Consider the following 15,730-nt stretch of genomic DNA (forward strand, 5'->3'; position numbering starts at 1 on the left):
CACACACACTCCCCACCCCCGGGGCTGCTGGGAGGAGTAATGAGTTCACACTCATTACCCAGCAGAGCGCCAAGCTCACTCCTTGCATGCCCCCTACTGTTATCATCAATAACTTCACGTCAATTAGGTGTCCCTGGAATCATTCCCTGGAGAGAGGCCTGCAAAGGGAGAAGGGAAGGGGAGAAGGCCAGCGGAGGGCCGACAGGTCACAGAGGCAGCCTGGGCAGAGAGGGGCCTGGGCCGGCCTCATGAGCTGTTGGGTGCTGTGTGGACCAGAAGTGGTCTGTCTCTCAGAATTGACACCTGGCTATTTTGGAATTCATCCCCCATCTCAGTAACGTATAGCATCCTACTCCTGGAATGACCAAGTCTGGGAGCTGGAAACACCATCGAAAGCTCAGAGGGCTCTGGCTGGTGTGGCTCAGTTGGTTGGGCATTGTCTCAGGCACCAGAGGGTCACCAGTTTGATTCCCAGTCAGGGCATATGCCCGGGTTGCAGGGTTTCTGGCTCAATCCCTGGTAGGGAACATACAGGAGGCAGCTGATCGACGTTTCACTCTCACATGATGTTTCTCTCTCTCTCCCTCTCTCCCTTCCTTTCTATCAAAATCAATAAAAGCATATTTTTTTTAAAAAGAAAATAAGAAAGAAAGAAAGCTCTGAGGACCACAAACCAAGATGGCAAGGGGCCACATGCGAGGAACCGTGTCCCAGGTCTCACAGCAGCAGGCCAGCCATTGATGGTTCCCATCGCCCACCCCAGCAGGGCTCCAGCTGCACACGCCTGGTTGTGACATCCGGTACTTGAAAGGGGACCCAGCAGCTCAGTGTGGGCTGCAGGGCCCTTGCTGGCCGGGAACAGTCACGGAGTATGGTCACATCGAACATCCAGCCCATGTCCCAGGTGCCCCGTTAACAGATGTTCCCTTATCGTGGAACAGCGGGCCCTGGCACAGCCAGCTGCCACTGCCAGCTGACGCTCCTGAGGCCCTGGGGCACTTCAGATGGAGGCGAGCAGTCACAAGGACGGCGGGGCGGTGAGGGGCGCAGGGCTCGGGTGAGGATGGCACAGGGGAGAAGGGGCTCACAGGGTGGGGGTCCCAGGCCTGGAGGCAGGGCAGGCGATTCATTCTCTTAGCTATTTTCTGAGCTCCTGCCATGTGCCAGGGCTACAGAGGTGGAGATAACACTTGGGAAGTTTGCATTTGAGGGCCGAGAGTGGGAGAGGGCAGGGTGTCCCTCAGCTCTGCACGTCAGCCACGAGACTGGAGTTCTGTCTACTGCAGCCCAGGGCTCACTGCATGACTCTGGCAAGTCTCTACCCCTCCACCCTGCCTCAGTTTCCCTGCGTGCACACTGAGGGCTGGGTGTCTCTGAGGGTGCTCCCAACTCTGAGCGACTAGAGCTCCAATCAGGAACAGAGATTTCACTCGAGATCTGCCAACGCCCAGAAGCCGGGGCGCCTCTCTGGCCCCACTGCCAGGACAAGTGTCTCCCAAGGCACATCTGCCAAGATTTCCAACAGGCAGTGAGATGAAGGTCTGGAGTGCAGGGGGGGAAGTCGGAAATGGAGGAAGAAGAGGGGGTGGTCAGCACAGGGATGCTCGGTGGGGCCATGGACCTGGCTGATCTGTCTCATGAGAAGGCCTAGATTTGAGAAGAAGAAGAGAGAAGAGCGCCTGGCCCCAACAAAAGAAGGCATGCCAACAGCAGAAGAGCAGCTGGCAGAGGAGACTGAGGAGGGGAGGCCAGAGGCAGGAGGAAACCAGGAGAGGTTAGTGACAGCAGCCAGGAACGCGTGCTTCCAGGCGGCGACGGTCCAGTGCATCAGCCACTGCTGAGAGGCTGAGAACGTTCCCTCCTCTCCTCGCCCCTGCAGAGCAGGTCGGGAATTGGAACTGCTCTGGGCCCTGGAGGACTCTCCACGGGGACACCCCACCTCCCTATTCCTCTCCTGCTGTAGCCCAACTCTACACTGGCTGCCTGTGCCCTCCTGGCTCTGCCTCTTTCCCTCCCCCCCCAGCCTCTATGGAACTTGGTCAGAGGAATTCAGGCGGGAAGTGGGGGATGGGGGGGAGATGCCTGTGTGATGGGAGAGGTCCCATCTCCCGGGCTGCTCCCACTAAGCCACCCACACAAAGCAGCAAGGAGCAGCAGCGCCTCGTGACAACAGCGGGAGGAAAGACCACTCGGGCAGGCTGAACAGAGAGGACGCGGGAGCCATTAGCCTCAATTGGAACAGAATGAGGCGCTCATCTCGGGTTGTCATGGTGACGATCCTGTCCAGTTCCACAGTGTGTTCAAAGCCGCGAGAGCAGAGGCACCGCAGGGACTCAGACAAGGCACAGTCGTCCCTTTAAGAAGCCGCCGAGGATGCATGCGTATACTAAGCCCCCATTTTAGCATACAGTTCGAGGGGAAAGCATGATTTCCATTTACTGAAAGTTATTTTTCCCCTCGAGCTCACTGGTTCTCAAAGTGTGGACCCCAGACCAGGAACTCCACTGGGAACTCGCCAGAAATGCAGATGCCCAGGCCCCTCCAGACCCACTGAGTCAGAAACTCTGGTGCTAGGCCTAGCCATCTGTGTTTTAACAAGTGTTCCAGAAGATTCTGACGCAGGATCAGTCAGATTTGGGGAGCGAGGGGTCCCTGCAGACCCCATTCCTCCCCCATGCTGGGCGCCTGTTTAGTCTCACAGCAGCTGGGAGGTGCAGGCAAGAGGCTGATTCTGCTCCCAGGATGGGAGCCTGGGCCCAGCCCTGAGGTGGTTCCCTCCTCCAGGCCTCTCCTCTTCTGGTGGGGGCGGGGCAGTGGGGGGAGTGGCTGGGACCAGGCACTGTGCACCCTGGACTGGCCTCAGAGGCCGGGTCAGAAGAGCAATGAGCAGGCTTTCGTCTTCTGTACAAGTCTCCGTCCTCTGCCCCTGCCAGGGCCGCTGCAGGCGTCCCTCTTCCATCTCCTCCAGAGTCTGGGGACCCCCGAGGACCACACCTGACCGGCCCTGCTGAAATGCAGGCCAGGCCTCCAGGCTGACGGAAGCCTGCAACCCTGCAAAGGGGAGGCTCTGGCCAGACTCACACGGGACAGCCAGGCTGCCTGGGCGGAGCAGAGAGCAAACAGGCCCGCCCAGCAGGCAGGGCCTGTGACCTGCGTGGGTCTGGGACCCTCAGGAGTGGAGAGTCAGGTTCCCACACCCAGGGGCCCTTTTTCCTTCTCTCTGGCTTAGGGCACTGCAGCACAAAGGGCACCCCTGGCAGGGGCCCCAGACCTGGGGCCTGTCCCCGAGCTGGCTCGGGCCCTCGGTGTAACTTGGCCAGGGACTGCCACCTCTGGCCTCAGCCTCTCTGAGTGTCACGTGACAGAGCTGGACTCCGTGTTGCCTTGAGTCCCACTTAGCATTCAGAGGTTTGGAATGAGGGACAAAAGCACTAAACACAACTCTTCAATAACAGTCCCAATAAACATCTTGAGAACATGCAGAGGCTGATGCAGACAGAAGGGCCGGGCAGAGGGCTTGCTTTCGCCCTCCACCACCTTGCCGACGCATCCTCCTCCTTCACCTGCCTGCTCAGCTCCCATGCCTCCCCCAGCGTGTCCCTGTCCCTCAGCTTCCCTCTGGAGGCCACAATGCACGTTATCACCCGGTGTTCTCTGGGGGGGTGGAGGTCCTGGGAGGGACAAGGATTTAAGAGGTGCAGGTGCCTCCGTGTCCTCATCTATAAGATGGGGTAATAGTAGAGCCTACCCTCCAGGTTGCTGCAGTGGGAGAAAAAGCACTAGTACAGTGCCTGGCACATGGAAAACCTATGTAAGTATTGGCTATTGATAAGGTTCGTCCCACCTGCTCGTTTTAGTAGTGGAGCTTCTGAGGCACAGAGCTCTTGCTGCTGTGGTGCCCCCACCGAGGATGTTCTCCCCACTCACTCGCCCTCAGCTCTCACCTGCCGTCAAGGGCCTACTGGTCCCTAGGGCCTAACTCGGGGTTTCTCAGACCAGCTTCTTGCCAGCGTCGCCTCGGAGCCTTTAAAGTCACGGTGACTGTGAGGGACTGCTGTTCTGGTTTGGACTGTAGCGTGAGCACATTCTTCTAAAAGCTCCTGGAGATTCTGATGTGCAGCCAGGTTTGAGAACCATGGACCTAGTATAAATACCATCTTGTCCATGAACCCTCCCAGAATTCCTCTCTTCCTCTCCTGAGCACACCTGGGGTGCAGCCTCTCCCAGCACTGGCCTGCCCGCTCCTGGGAGGGTGTCCATCCTCACCTCTGTCTCACGCTCACATCACCCCTGTGGGCTAGCCTGCTTGTCCTCCCCCAGCTGGGGCTCCACAAACATCTGTGCAATAGCCCCGCCTCCCACCTCTACCCTTTCCTCCTGGATGCTTCTTATGCCCCACCCCACATGCCCCTGACACCTGTGATGCAGGAACAGCGGCCCTGGGCTAGGAGGCAGGACACCTGGGCTCCAGGTCCACCTCATGGCCCCATTTCCCAGCTCCTAGACCAGAGCCTTGGGCCAGATACCAGTTTGGTCTCCTGCAACTGGGCACCTGTTTGGGGCCCCTGCCTCAGTTTCCCTGGCTGGTGAGGCCTAGAATCCACTTCCAGCCTCAGTTAGGGCTGAGCCAGAGCTCGGCTGGAGGGCAAGTGAGTCCAGCATGGCCGGAGCAGCTCTATTAGCAGTTAATGTTCACTGTCTGGCCAGGGAGCTTGGCCTGGAGGGACCGTTACACATAACTGGGCTGCAGATTAATCGAGTATTTAAGCAGATAGTGCTCAGAAGAGCTCCCTATAAGCAGAGAGGATCCGGAGGGAGAGGTGGATCCTTCTCATCTGGGCAGAGAGCCCTGCCCTCCAGCGACAGAGGTGTAAGTGAGGCTGGCCAGGCCTCCAGGGATGCCCCCACCCCCAAGTCCCTGGCTTCCCACACAGACCCTCTCTCTGGTTGCTGGGGGTCAGGAAGTCCAGGGTGCCCTTTCCCTGTGGGCCTCAGCGTCCTCTCTGCACAGCGAGGGAGTTAGGAGGAGGGGGCCACACAGGACCCCTGGTTCTCAGCCAGGGCCACACCACTGCCCGGAACATCTGGAAATGCTACGAGGCATTCCAGGTTGTCACTGGGATCGGGGGAGCCATGGCATCTGATGGGGAAACAATGGCTGCTAACTGTCCTGCAGTGCGTGGCCACTCCCGCAGAAGAGGCAGCACCCCGCCCCAGGCTGAGAGCAGCTCCGGGAGGAGTACTGCCCAGACAGGCCCAGGTGGGTTACTGCTGCTGCCTCATCTCTGGCTTCTGGTGGAGTGAGCAGAGGAGGTGGAAAGGGCCCCACACCTCCTGCTTGGGGTTGCCCACCTGCTCTCCAGCTCGGGCACCTGCAACAGCTGTGTCCCTGCTGCTGCCAGGCCCAGGCCGCCTGCTAACGAGCTCTCTGACAGCCAGACCCAGCTCTAGCCCAGCCCCCTGGGATCCAAGGTAGCCACACCCAGCCACTCAGAACAGCCCTCCCACAGGGAGGCATCCAGGGCAGGCTGTCCCCAACGAGGGCAACCCAGTGTCGCTGCCCAGAGCACATCCAGGACTCCACTGCCCCACAGGGCTCTCTGAAAGACCCGGGGACCGTCCCCTTCCACTTTCTTCCCAAGGTGGCCGCAGGCTGGGGCACCAGTTTTAATGGCTATGGATGTGCTGGGATACCATGTCCTCCCCGCCAGCCTACTCACCATGGGAGGAGGCGTTCAAGCCCATCAGCTCGTTGGCCTTCCGGATCTTCTCCAGGCACAGGACCTGCTCCTGCTTGAACATGCAGTCAGAGTGCATGGCGGCCATCTGCAGGGAACAGGAGGGATGGTGGGAGGGAGCAGCAAGGCTCACTATAAGCCCTGGGGCTGGGGGGGAGGGGCAGAAGCAGGATGGGGATAATGACAGAAACTTCAGGGCCAGCAGGGACCCTGACATCCACTCTGTCACAGACACCATGAGGTTCTTCTTTACCAACTCAAAGTGAGGCCTTGGGTAGATCCCACCCTGACCCTAGGCCTCAGTTTCCAAGTCTTATAAAAACAGCAGCAAACACAGATATAGCACTTTATGACCTTCATACTCTATTCTGTCATATGCTATATGTGTATACATATATATCCAGAGGACTACAAGGTAGGTAGTATTTTTGCCATTTTTCATTTTACACATGTGAAACTTAAGCCCAGAGATGTTAAGTAACTTGCTCAAAGCCACACAGCGTAGTAGACTATACAGCCAGGATTCGGCCCCAGACAGTGTAGCCCCAGAAGCCACAAGGCTACTGCTACACTTTAGGGGAGCCAGCAGGGGCTGGGGGAGAGGAGGGGCTGATGGCTCATTGTCTCTCTCCTCTGGGGGCTGGGGAAGGAGGTGCAGGCGAGGGAGCAGTGGCAGCATTCAGTGGGCCTGTGAACCACTCCCATTTACTCTTGCCCCATTTTACAGAAGAGGAAACTGAGGCTCAGAGAAGTTAAGAAAACTCCTGCCCAAGGTCGCACAGCTGGTTAGTGGCAGATGCTGGATTCAAGCGCAGGAGCAAGTAACTTCAAAGCCCTGGCATTGCTGTCGCCACTAACTCAAAATTCGGGGGCAGGAGCGGTTCTGTAGGGGGATGTCGGGAGCACGGAGGCAGGCACATCCAGGACTCCCATGCTCGGTCTAGCCCCGACTGTTCACAGAGGTGCAGACGGCTTCCAGGGCGGGGGACAGGCTGTCTGTGGCCACACGGTGAGGCAGGGCAGAGGCGGGGCTCGGATCCAGATCTCGGAGAGAGCTAGAGCCACTGCTGGTGTGAAGTCCCAGCTCGGGGCGGGGACCAGGGCCTGGAACCCTCCCCACTGCCCTCGCTCTGGGAGAGACATGAGCAGAGAACAGGCTCCTGAGCCCTGACCTGGCAGACTGGTGAGCAGGGGCCTGGGGTCAAAGAGCCACCTGCAGCCCGGCCGGGGCCCTGCAGTGCGCAGGATGCACAGCGCTGAGACTGCCTCACGTCAGCATCGCGTTACATTCCTAAACTGTGTAAGGATTTCTAGCCAAGTCAGTTGAAGGCCTTGAGGATGGGACACCCTTTCTAATTCACAAAAGTGCTGGATGGTCCAGTGGGGGTGCCAGCAGAGATACCAGCTGAGGGCAGGCCAAAGACAGGGTTCTCTGGGGTGGGGGCTCAGGTGAGCTGGGGGCTCCAGCTGGTGGGGGGAGAGGGGACAGGGTATGGACCTGGGGCCTTACCAGAGGCAGCAGCAGGAGAGCAGCCAGGGAGGCCCATACGATGCTGGCCATGGTGCTTCTCAGCCACAAGGAGGCTCAGGCCAGCACCACTCACCTCCCACTCAGAGCAGCCGCTGGTCAGCCCAAGGTGCCTAGGGTTCAAGAGAGAGGAAAGGCATGAGTCCTGCAGGACAGCCTGCTCTCCCCCCCGCCATGCCTCCCCTTCCCGCGACAAGGCTCTCAGCCTCCACAGGGAACCCCTCATGCCTTCGTCCATGCTGTTCTTCATTCTCTGTCCCACAACCGCCTGCTGAGCACCCACATCTGCGAGGCACAGAGGACACGGTGGGAGCACACCGGGCAGGCCCCCAGTGGACCACTGGGTGGTGTGGGTGGCCTTCTCCTCTGCGGCAGGCGGCTGCCTCCCCCATCTCCCTCCACGACAGCTTTAGCTGTCACGCGTGTGCCCGCCTGTCCCTCTTGCTCAGGTGAGGGCATGTGAAAGTTCCCACCTATGGAAGGGGCGGCAGTGACATGTCCACATGTCCTTACAGCATCACACGCTGTCCTCCTGCTCCTACGCTCTTCCCAATGCCGGACCCACCCGCTCTGACAGGGCAGCCAGGATGACCCCTGAGCGGTGGGGGCAACACTCCAGGGGGAACCAGGATGCCTGAGGGAGCTCGTGGAGCGGGGCCACCCCAGCTCCAGGCTGCTACGTGAGACAGGAGCGCACCTCTAACCTGCTCACTCACGGAAGGCCACTTGGTTCCAGCTGCCGAGCTGGTCCCCTAGCCCCACAGCCTCCTGCACCGGCCTCCGCCCGCTGGGCCTCCAGGCCAGAGCCCTCACCTCCGACACGCACAACAAAGTGGCTGCCGAGGGAGCTGGGCCTCCGCGCTCAGGGGCGCCGGGTCCTCCAGGACTGAGGCCGACAGTGTGTGGGGAGTCCAGTGAAGAGGCTGGGGAGGCCCGCACAGTCGCAGGGCATGAGTCTGGTCGCCTTGAAAACTGATCGTTAGCACATAGTCCCATCCACCCAGGAGCCCCGAACCTGGAAGTCTCTCCTGGAGAAACCTTTGCACTTGAACAGAAATTGGCACCATTTACAACAGCATCCACACAAAGCATGGGCCACAAGGCCTCCATCCCATCCCGCAGGCACTGTTCACAGGCCCGGCACAGCCATACAATGCAATACGACTCAGTCATTAAAATGTATGTTTATTACTATTCAATTACAGAGTGATTGAGGAGACCCGTGTCAGGGTCTGAGGTGCTGGGATACCACATCCTCCCCGCCAGTCTACTCAGGCACACAGTATTAGCCTGGCTCCCAGTAAGGACTACACATATGTTAACTATTATTATTCTGGGACTCCCACAGGTGCCTGGCTCGGGAGGCCCACGGGCACTACATTCGGACCACTAGCCTTGCACACCCCCACCAGCGGGCAGAGCTGCCGTTACCCTAGGGCCGTTGTGCCCAGGCTCTCTGCCCATCCATGCCTCCCTCCCTCTCTCTCTTGCCACTCCAAGCTGCCCTCAGCCCTCCAAGCTAAATTGGGGGACAAACAAGCACCCAAAGCAGTGAAAGAAAAAGAGCCACAGGCAGGCTCCATGAAAGGGGCCCATCTTAGCCCCCTGCTGCTCTGCCTGCTTAGGGCCCACTCAGAGATGCTGAAGGCGGCCTCTGTACCCCCCAAGAGATGCTCTGAGAAGCCCAGTGGCCATGGGGATGCTGGCCCAGCCTCTGCCCTGTGGTTCAGGAAAAGCTACCTGGGCTGGGCAGTCCCTGGCCAGCACTCTGGGTGCCAGCTGTGTACAGGGCTCTCCCATCCCTGCTGTCACAGGCTGCCTCTGGATGACCTGGCACGAGCAGTCCCCGGAGGCTGGGTCACCTCCACTATCCCTGGGGAGCTCCAGGCCCTGTCCGACATGCCTGGCGGGACCATGGGAATGCCTGCCCACCCTCAGCAGATGCAGGAGGCCGGCTCTCCCCGCCAGCAGAGGGCTCCGAGGAGAACCACAGGCAGAGGTCTCTGAGATGTGGAGCTGACTCTCAGGCACGTAGGCCAAAGGATGGTGATGTGCAAAGTCAGGGAGGCCTCCACCCAAGACAAGGCCTCCAGGACCTCTGCCAGCCCCTCTGGCCCGGAGGCCAGCAGCCAGGGCCGACTCTGGTCCCAAAATGCACTCTAACCTATTATCCCTGCGCTCAACCTGGGCTGCCCGCCCCCTCAACCACTGAGGTGTGTTTAAAATACCCCTGCCCAACTGAGCGGGTGCTCTAGGGCCGGGACGGGCCTTAGGGCTGATTAAAGCTCTCCAGGCGACTCTCACTCTCACGTAGAGCAGAACCACGAACCTGTTTAACCTCCATCAGCACCAAGACTGCTAGCCCCGAAAGGACAGTGGCTTCCTTGGCTCTGGTTGTTCTACAGGCAAGCAGGTGGCAGCCAGCAAGCAAGGGGTTAGTCTATTGAAGACTGGCTGATGCCCGATTCCCCCCCTCCTCTCTCTCTCTCTCTCTCTCTCTCACACACACACACACACACACACACACACACACACACACAGAGACACACAGACATAGGTCCACAGAGAAGATCATAAAGACATTTATCCCCAGGGCACCCACTTGAAAGCATCAATACAAAATACAAACAGCCCTGTGTGGAATACACAAAGGAGGAGAGGAGGAGATGCCTTCAGGGGCTGACAGACCACCACTCACACACACACACACACACACACACACACACACTCCTTCCCAGCAATGCAGAAGCACGCTCACCCAACCGAGAACAAAGATGTGTGCAGATGCAGTCACACCGGTATGTTTATCAGCCTCGTGACACATATCATAACGCACTTACACACACTCATTGCGCAAAGGCACTCAGCTAGGTAGAGGCAACGAGATCTGTCTGGATTCTGATGCAGGAGGGACACACGCAGACATACGCACTCCAGGCCTGTGCGCGTGCACACACATATGTTCACGCGGGGAGGCGGACAGGCAGGTGCTCACCCCGCTCCCGGCAGAGCAGCTCCACGGCCACCACTGCAGTGGACTGAACACACGCTGGAGACCCACTATCCCCCAGTGCCCTGCTTTGTCACCGGGCTGTCCAAGCCCAGGGACATAGGGTGGACGGGTAGGATCCGCTCAACACGAGCCGCCTGTGGAACTAGGCCTGGCCAGGTTCCCGATTCCCACTATTGTCCTCTCTCTCTTTCTTTTATTGAGATGTAATTGATATGGAACATTATATTAGCTTCAGGCATCCAACATAATGATTCAATAGCTATATATTGCAAGTGATGGCCACATAAGTCTGGTAAACATCCATCACCTAGTTACCCAATTTTTTCCTTGTGATGCCAACATTCATGACTGATTCCCTTAGCCCACTGCTCTCCTCACGTATTCACCCTCCCCCACTACATCCACCCCTGCCCAACCGGATGCGGACACACCAGCAAGAGACCCCGGAAGCTCCCAAGCCCTGGTCTTCCCCCCCCCCCCCCACCTCCACTGGGGACCTCAAGGGTCACCTCCTGCAGCCTCTCTAAGACGGTGACCTCCTCTGCCCCCCCCCCCAGCACCCTTGCTGGACAGCTCTCAGAGTTTACAATATTAGACCACCTGCCCCAAACCTGGTACTCCCCTGGGCCATGCGAATGGCTCTTCTGCCCTGTAGATGCAACCCTGGGTCTGCCAGCCACAGCCCTGCCAGCGGCTGCCCCTCCTCGTCCTGGCTGCCTCCCTCCTCTGACTCTCCCCAGCTGCCAGCGACCCCCTCACAGGGCAGGGCCCGGCTACTGTAGCCTGGGGTGGGACTCTCCCCTCCTTCAGGGTGGACCTGGGCCGTTTGGCCCAGCCACACAAGTGGTCAGGATGGCCTGGTTACCGATCTTCCCAGGCTCGCTCTGGGGTCCAGGCTCTGCTGGGGCAATTTAGCACCTGATCTGAGGACAAGAAACCCTATCTCCTGACATTTACTGTGGTGGACTTAGGGACAAGACACCTAGCTCTTCTGCGCTTCAATTGAATTATCTGTAAAATGGGAATAACAGTAATATCTACCTCATAGATATTGCTGTGAGATACCAACAAATTTATACAGTATTAGCCTGGCTCCCAGTAAGGACTACACATATGTTAACTATTATTATTCTCTTACCACTTGTGTTCAGGGTCTTGCACTATCTTGCTGACACCTCTATCCCCATAGCCCCGTGTAACATTCAAAATGGAAATAGCAGGCCAGCTGCACCTTTCTTTACTAATGACTAACATTTATTAAACATTCAGTATGTGTCAGGCACGCTTCCAAGCAATAAATACGCATTAACTCATTTCACCTACTCAAACCTGTGAAGTAGTTACTAGCATTGTCCTCACTCACGTGATAGCTGGGGTCACTGAGGCACAGAGAGGCTACACAACTTCCCTAAGGTCACACAGCAAATACGTGGTAGAGCTGGGAAGTGAACCCAAGCCACCTGGCTCCAAAGGTTGTGCACTCCATCCCTACGTTCCTGCCAGCCTCTGCCTCTGCTGAGAGATCAGCTCAAAACCCACTGATAGCCCATGAGTGACCCTTCTCACGCCCTCGGGGACTGGTCAGGCCTTCTGCTGTCCCCTGCCCTTACTTCTCTCCTTAGGAAGCTGCAACTATAAGCACAGCATTTCAGACCTCAAATGGACTTTAAAAGCCACCTCCCAGTGGTACTGAGTTACCTGTGGGGAAACAGACTAGAGAGGGGGCGACACTCCCCAAAGTCACCCAGTGCAGAGCGTGGCCCCGGCCTGGCAGGAACGGGTGTGTGACAGATATCTGGGCTGGAAGGGAGTCCGCTCCCCCATCCAGATTCGGGAAGGCCTGCCCTCCTCAGGCCCCGTCAGCACAGCCAGACCTGGATGGGAACTGACAAGAGCAGCCGAGCCCTCGGATGAGCCACTTTGCCAGACACAAGCGAAAACAGCGTCATCAGTCAGCACACCGGGCCAGCGGTGACTCACTGGGCTCCCCACTTTCCTCAGAGACCCTCCAGCCGCCCCCCCACCACCCCAACCCCTGCAGCACTCTTTCTACAGCACCGCAGCTGCAGAGGGCTCAGCTCCTGGGATGGGACACTCCCCCTCTCCAGCGGCTGGTCCAGGTCCCTCGGGAGAAGCTCTAATATCTTTCCAGTGTGTCTTTCCAGGCATTCTTTAGCCTCCTGGGCGCCCCCATAGTGGGAGAGCAGCACCTCACCCTCCCCTTCCAGGGAGGCACACAGGTTTCCCTGTGGTCGCCCTCCTGGTGGAGGCGGGCACAAGCCTGGGCACAGGGTGAATGGGAAAGGAGGCTCTGGTGAACCCCAGTGACGTGATGCTGATTTGTTTTCAGTCCTGAATGTGGAATCCAGGGGTTCTCAGTGTGGGAGATTCATCACATGGACATAGCGGAGGCCTGTCTGGGGTGGGGCGCTCAGGCCAGGTGGGGAGCCTCTCCGGGCGCTGACCCACGAAACAGAGGGGCCCTCTGAGCTCCAGGCTGAGTGGAGGGTGGCATCCCAAGCCCCCCAGGGCAGCTCCAGCCCTTAGCACTCAGCCCCTCCGTTCTTCAACCTCTTACACCACCTCTCCCTTCCAGCCCAGGTCTTGGCAGCCCCTCCGGCGGGTCAGATCCAGCCCGTCACCCAGTTTTGGACGGCCAGTGAGCCAAGCATGATGCTTACAGTTTTAAATGGTCAGGAAAAAAATGAAAAGACTCCCGTCTCACGACACATGAAAACTATGAAATTCAAAATCTCAGTCCATAAATAAGCGCATCAAACACAGCGATGCCCATTTGTTTCCATATTATCTGTGGCTGTTTCTACGCTGCAACCGAAGAACTGAGTGGCTGCGACAGTATGTGGCCAGTGAAGCCTAAAATACAGACAATCCGGCCCTTTGCAGAAAGCTCGCCAGCCCTTGTCCTCGTCTCATGCTACATGCACTTCCTGCATTCAGTGCCCATGCACCTGGGCTTGCATTAGGAGGATTCTTGTGGCCTTCCTTGGTCAAACGTCGGCGTCCCAGGTACATCTAGATCTGAGTGTGTGTGCCCCAATGTCCATTTGTCTTTCTGCTGTCACATGTTCTGTCCCAGCTCTCTGGCCGGTGTCACGGGAAGCCTTTATGCTTCCCCGGCTGTGTGTCACCCCCTCTTTGTGTGTCACTGTGGGGGTGGCTGTCACCATGTGCCTGTGACGGCATGTGCCTGTGACGGCATCCAGGGCTCGGTACAAACACATCGCAGTTGATTTGCTGCCTGCGTGTTGCCTGGCAGCTGGACCACTAGGCCCAGCCGTTCAGACTCCGAACTCAGATTCCTCTGTTCAGAGGTGGCCAAGGCTTCCAGGGCCTCTACCCTCCCAGAGCAGAAAATCCCCGAGGCAGCCCTGTCTGGGGCACCGGACTTCGGTTCACACGCCTCCCAGACAAGAAACCCACTGTCACGCAGGTGTAGGCGTCATGCCGGGTGGCCTTCCTGGTACTGCGCTGAGCCTTGGCTCTGCCCTCTGGCAGACAGCACCAGGTGTCTGTCCTCCCCTTAGCCACTGCCAGCCCTTGGTCAATGACCTGGAGACCTGAGGCCACATCCCCAGAAAGAAAGCCACCTTAGCGCCTGTCTTTCCTAGCCTCTTGGTTCCATATGCTGACTGTAAATACCCATTTTGTGTGTTTGCTTATTCAACACAAATTCAGAGAGCATCCCAACGTAGGGGCCTGGCTGAGAGGGTGGCCGCAGGAGAGAAAATGGGTTCTGAAGCTTTCTCCAATGTCAACCCCCTGCCAATCTTTAGCCTGATTAGCCCTGAGAATGCAGAAAAGGGTCCTTCCAGAGACTCCCCACAGCCATGTCCCCTCATTGTGAACAGGGGGGCAGACTCCTGGGTCTTGTCCCAGACGCAGAACCACGGGTGAATTGCCCATGGCGGGGGAGGAAGGGATGGGCCGCCTCCCTGGTCACCCCACACACACTTGTTGATGGATTGGTTGGCAGATCTGGCACAGGGCCTGTCTCTAATTTAGACGTTCAAATTGCGGCTTGTGTCCAGACTGGCACCTCTGCTTGCCCTCTCCAAGGTCAGAGGGGATCAGGAGCCCGATTCATCTGTACGTGTGAGCTCTTCCAACACAACCCACCTGCACCCAGCACCCAACTCAGCTTGGGGCCTCCTGGGAGAATCTGGGTGCTGCTGCTACCCCCACCCCACCCCCCAGGCTCAAACAGTGTTTCATCCCCTTCTGAAGCCCACAGCCACTCAAATGCCTCTAGCCTGGCCTTCAGGATGCTTCTCCGCCTGGGCCAATGGCAGCCTCAAGGCAGGTAGCTCTCCACAGATGTGTGTGGCCCCATCCCTCCCAAGCCCCCTTCACCAGCCCCCCACCACACAGGGCTGCTCACAGGAAAAGCCAAATGCGTGCCTGGATTTTTGTTTTTGCGTGAGTGGGTTTATTTAGAGGGGGGCTTGGTGGGACACTGTGAGGCTGGGGGAGGTGGAGAAAGGGGAACTGACGCACTTGCATGAAAAGCATGCACATGGCCTGAAGCATTAGCGGGGGGTCTCTCCCCCACCTCGCACCCCCCTCCAGCACCTTCCAAAGGAGGCCTGAGCTCCTTCCAGGGGCCAGGCTCCACTCCCCAGCTCCATGTGAAATAGAATCAGCTTCTGCTGGGCTCCCTTCTGAGCATCTAGCTCCATCCATCGGAGCCCTGGCCCCTTCTGATGCCCCAACTCACAGGATGAGGCCCCCTCCTCCCACCCCTGCCGCAGGACCTGTGCCTTTAAGGCAGCAGGCAGGGGTCTCGGTCAGGCCCACTTCAGCCTGGCAGGCAGGTGCCCTTCTCCCACAGGCCCCGATGGCGTTTCCCGGTGGGACCACCAAAACCATCCTGACCCAGCCCCTCCACGCTGCGGGAAACCGAGAGACAACAATCCCAAATGTGTCCCCAAGCGGGGCATTCTATTCTGGCCCCTATCCCACCTCCTACCGAGCACATCGCCTGCTCAGCCCTCAAACCTCCTGAGACCTGCGGCATCCAGCCCCCGGGGACCCTCAGCGTCACCTTCCCAATTCACGCAGCGCGTCCTTGTGCCTTGGGAGTAGGGAGGCAGGTCCTTACGGTCCTTATAGGTCTCTCTGGCCGCAGTGCGTTCCCAACCCGAGGTCCTCTCTTCTGGCACCGGAAGGGGAAGGGGCAAGAGGTAGCTAGGTCGACCCCACCCGCTAAGGGCTGTAGGGACCCATCGCCCCAAGAGGTGGGGGTGTCAGACTGTCGCGCAGGAAGGCAGCAGCGACGGGAGGGGGCTTCAGTTTAGATTCGGAGGCTGGCCCCGCGCTGCCCTGGCCCGCTCTAGAGGAGGGGGTCCGCAGTCCCCAGGGGCGAGGATTCTGGGGTCTGGGAGGGTGGACAGGGTGTGGAGGCACAGGGGCAGCGGGGCGGGCCCTCCCTGC

At 58.5% G+C, this 15,730-nt stretch overlaps 1 protein-coding gene across 4 annotated transcripts in view; it reads right to left on the reverse strand.

Moving 5' to 3' along the window:
- Positions 1-15,422, reverse strand: part of ADCYAP1R1 (adenylate cyclase activating polypeptide 1 (pituitary) receptor type I) — a 46,521-nt gene extending 31,099 nt beyond the window's left edge. For 3 of the 4 annotated variants that reach the window (XM_005862942.2, XM_005862941.2, XM_005862939.2), the window contains exons 1-3: positions 15,342-15,422; positions 7,249-7,379; positions 5,721-5,826 (exon numbers count right to left, since the gene is read on the reverse strand). In XM_005862942.2, the coding sequence (XP_005863004.1) occupies positions 5,721-5,826; positions 7,249-7,299 (157 nt within the window). In that variant the 5' untranslated portion in view covers positions 7,300-7,379; positions 15,342-15,422. Of the gene's footprint in view, positions 1-5,720; positions 5,827-7,248; positions 7,380-15,341 lie in introns of those variants that run through there. The other variant, XM_014536987.1, reaches the window with a different exon arrangement.
- Positions 15,423-15,730: the final 308 nt, after the last annotated feature.

Source organism: Myotis brandtii, unplaced genomic scaffold, assembly GCF_000412655.1.
Source record: "Myotis brandtii unplaced genomic scaffold, ASM41265v1 scaffold17, whole genome shotgun sequence".
Taxonomy (NCBI): domain Eukaryota; kingdom Metazoa; phylum Chordata; class Mammalia; order Chiroptera; family Vespertilionidae; genus Myotis; species Myotis brandtii.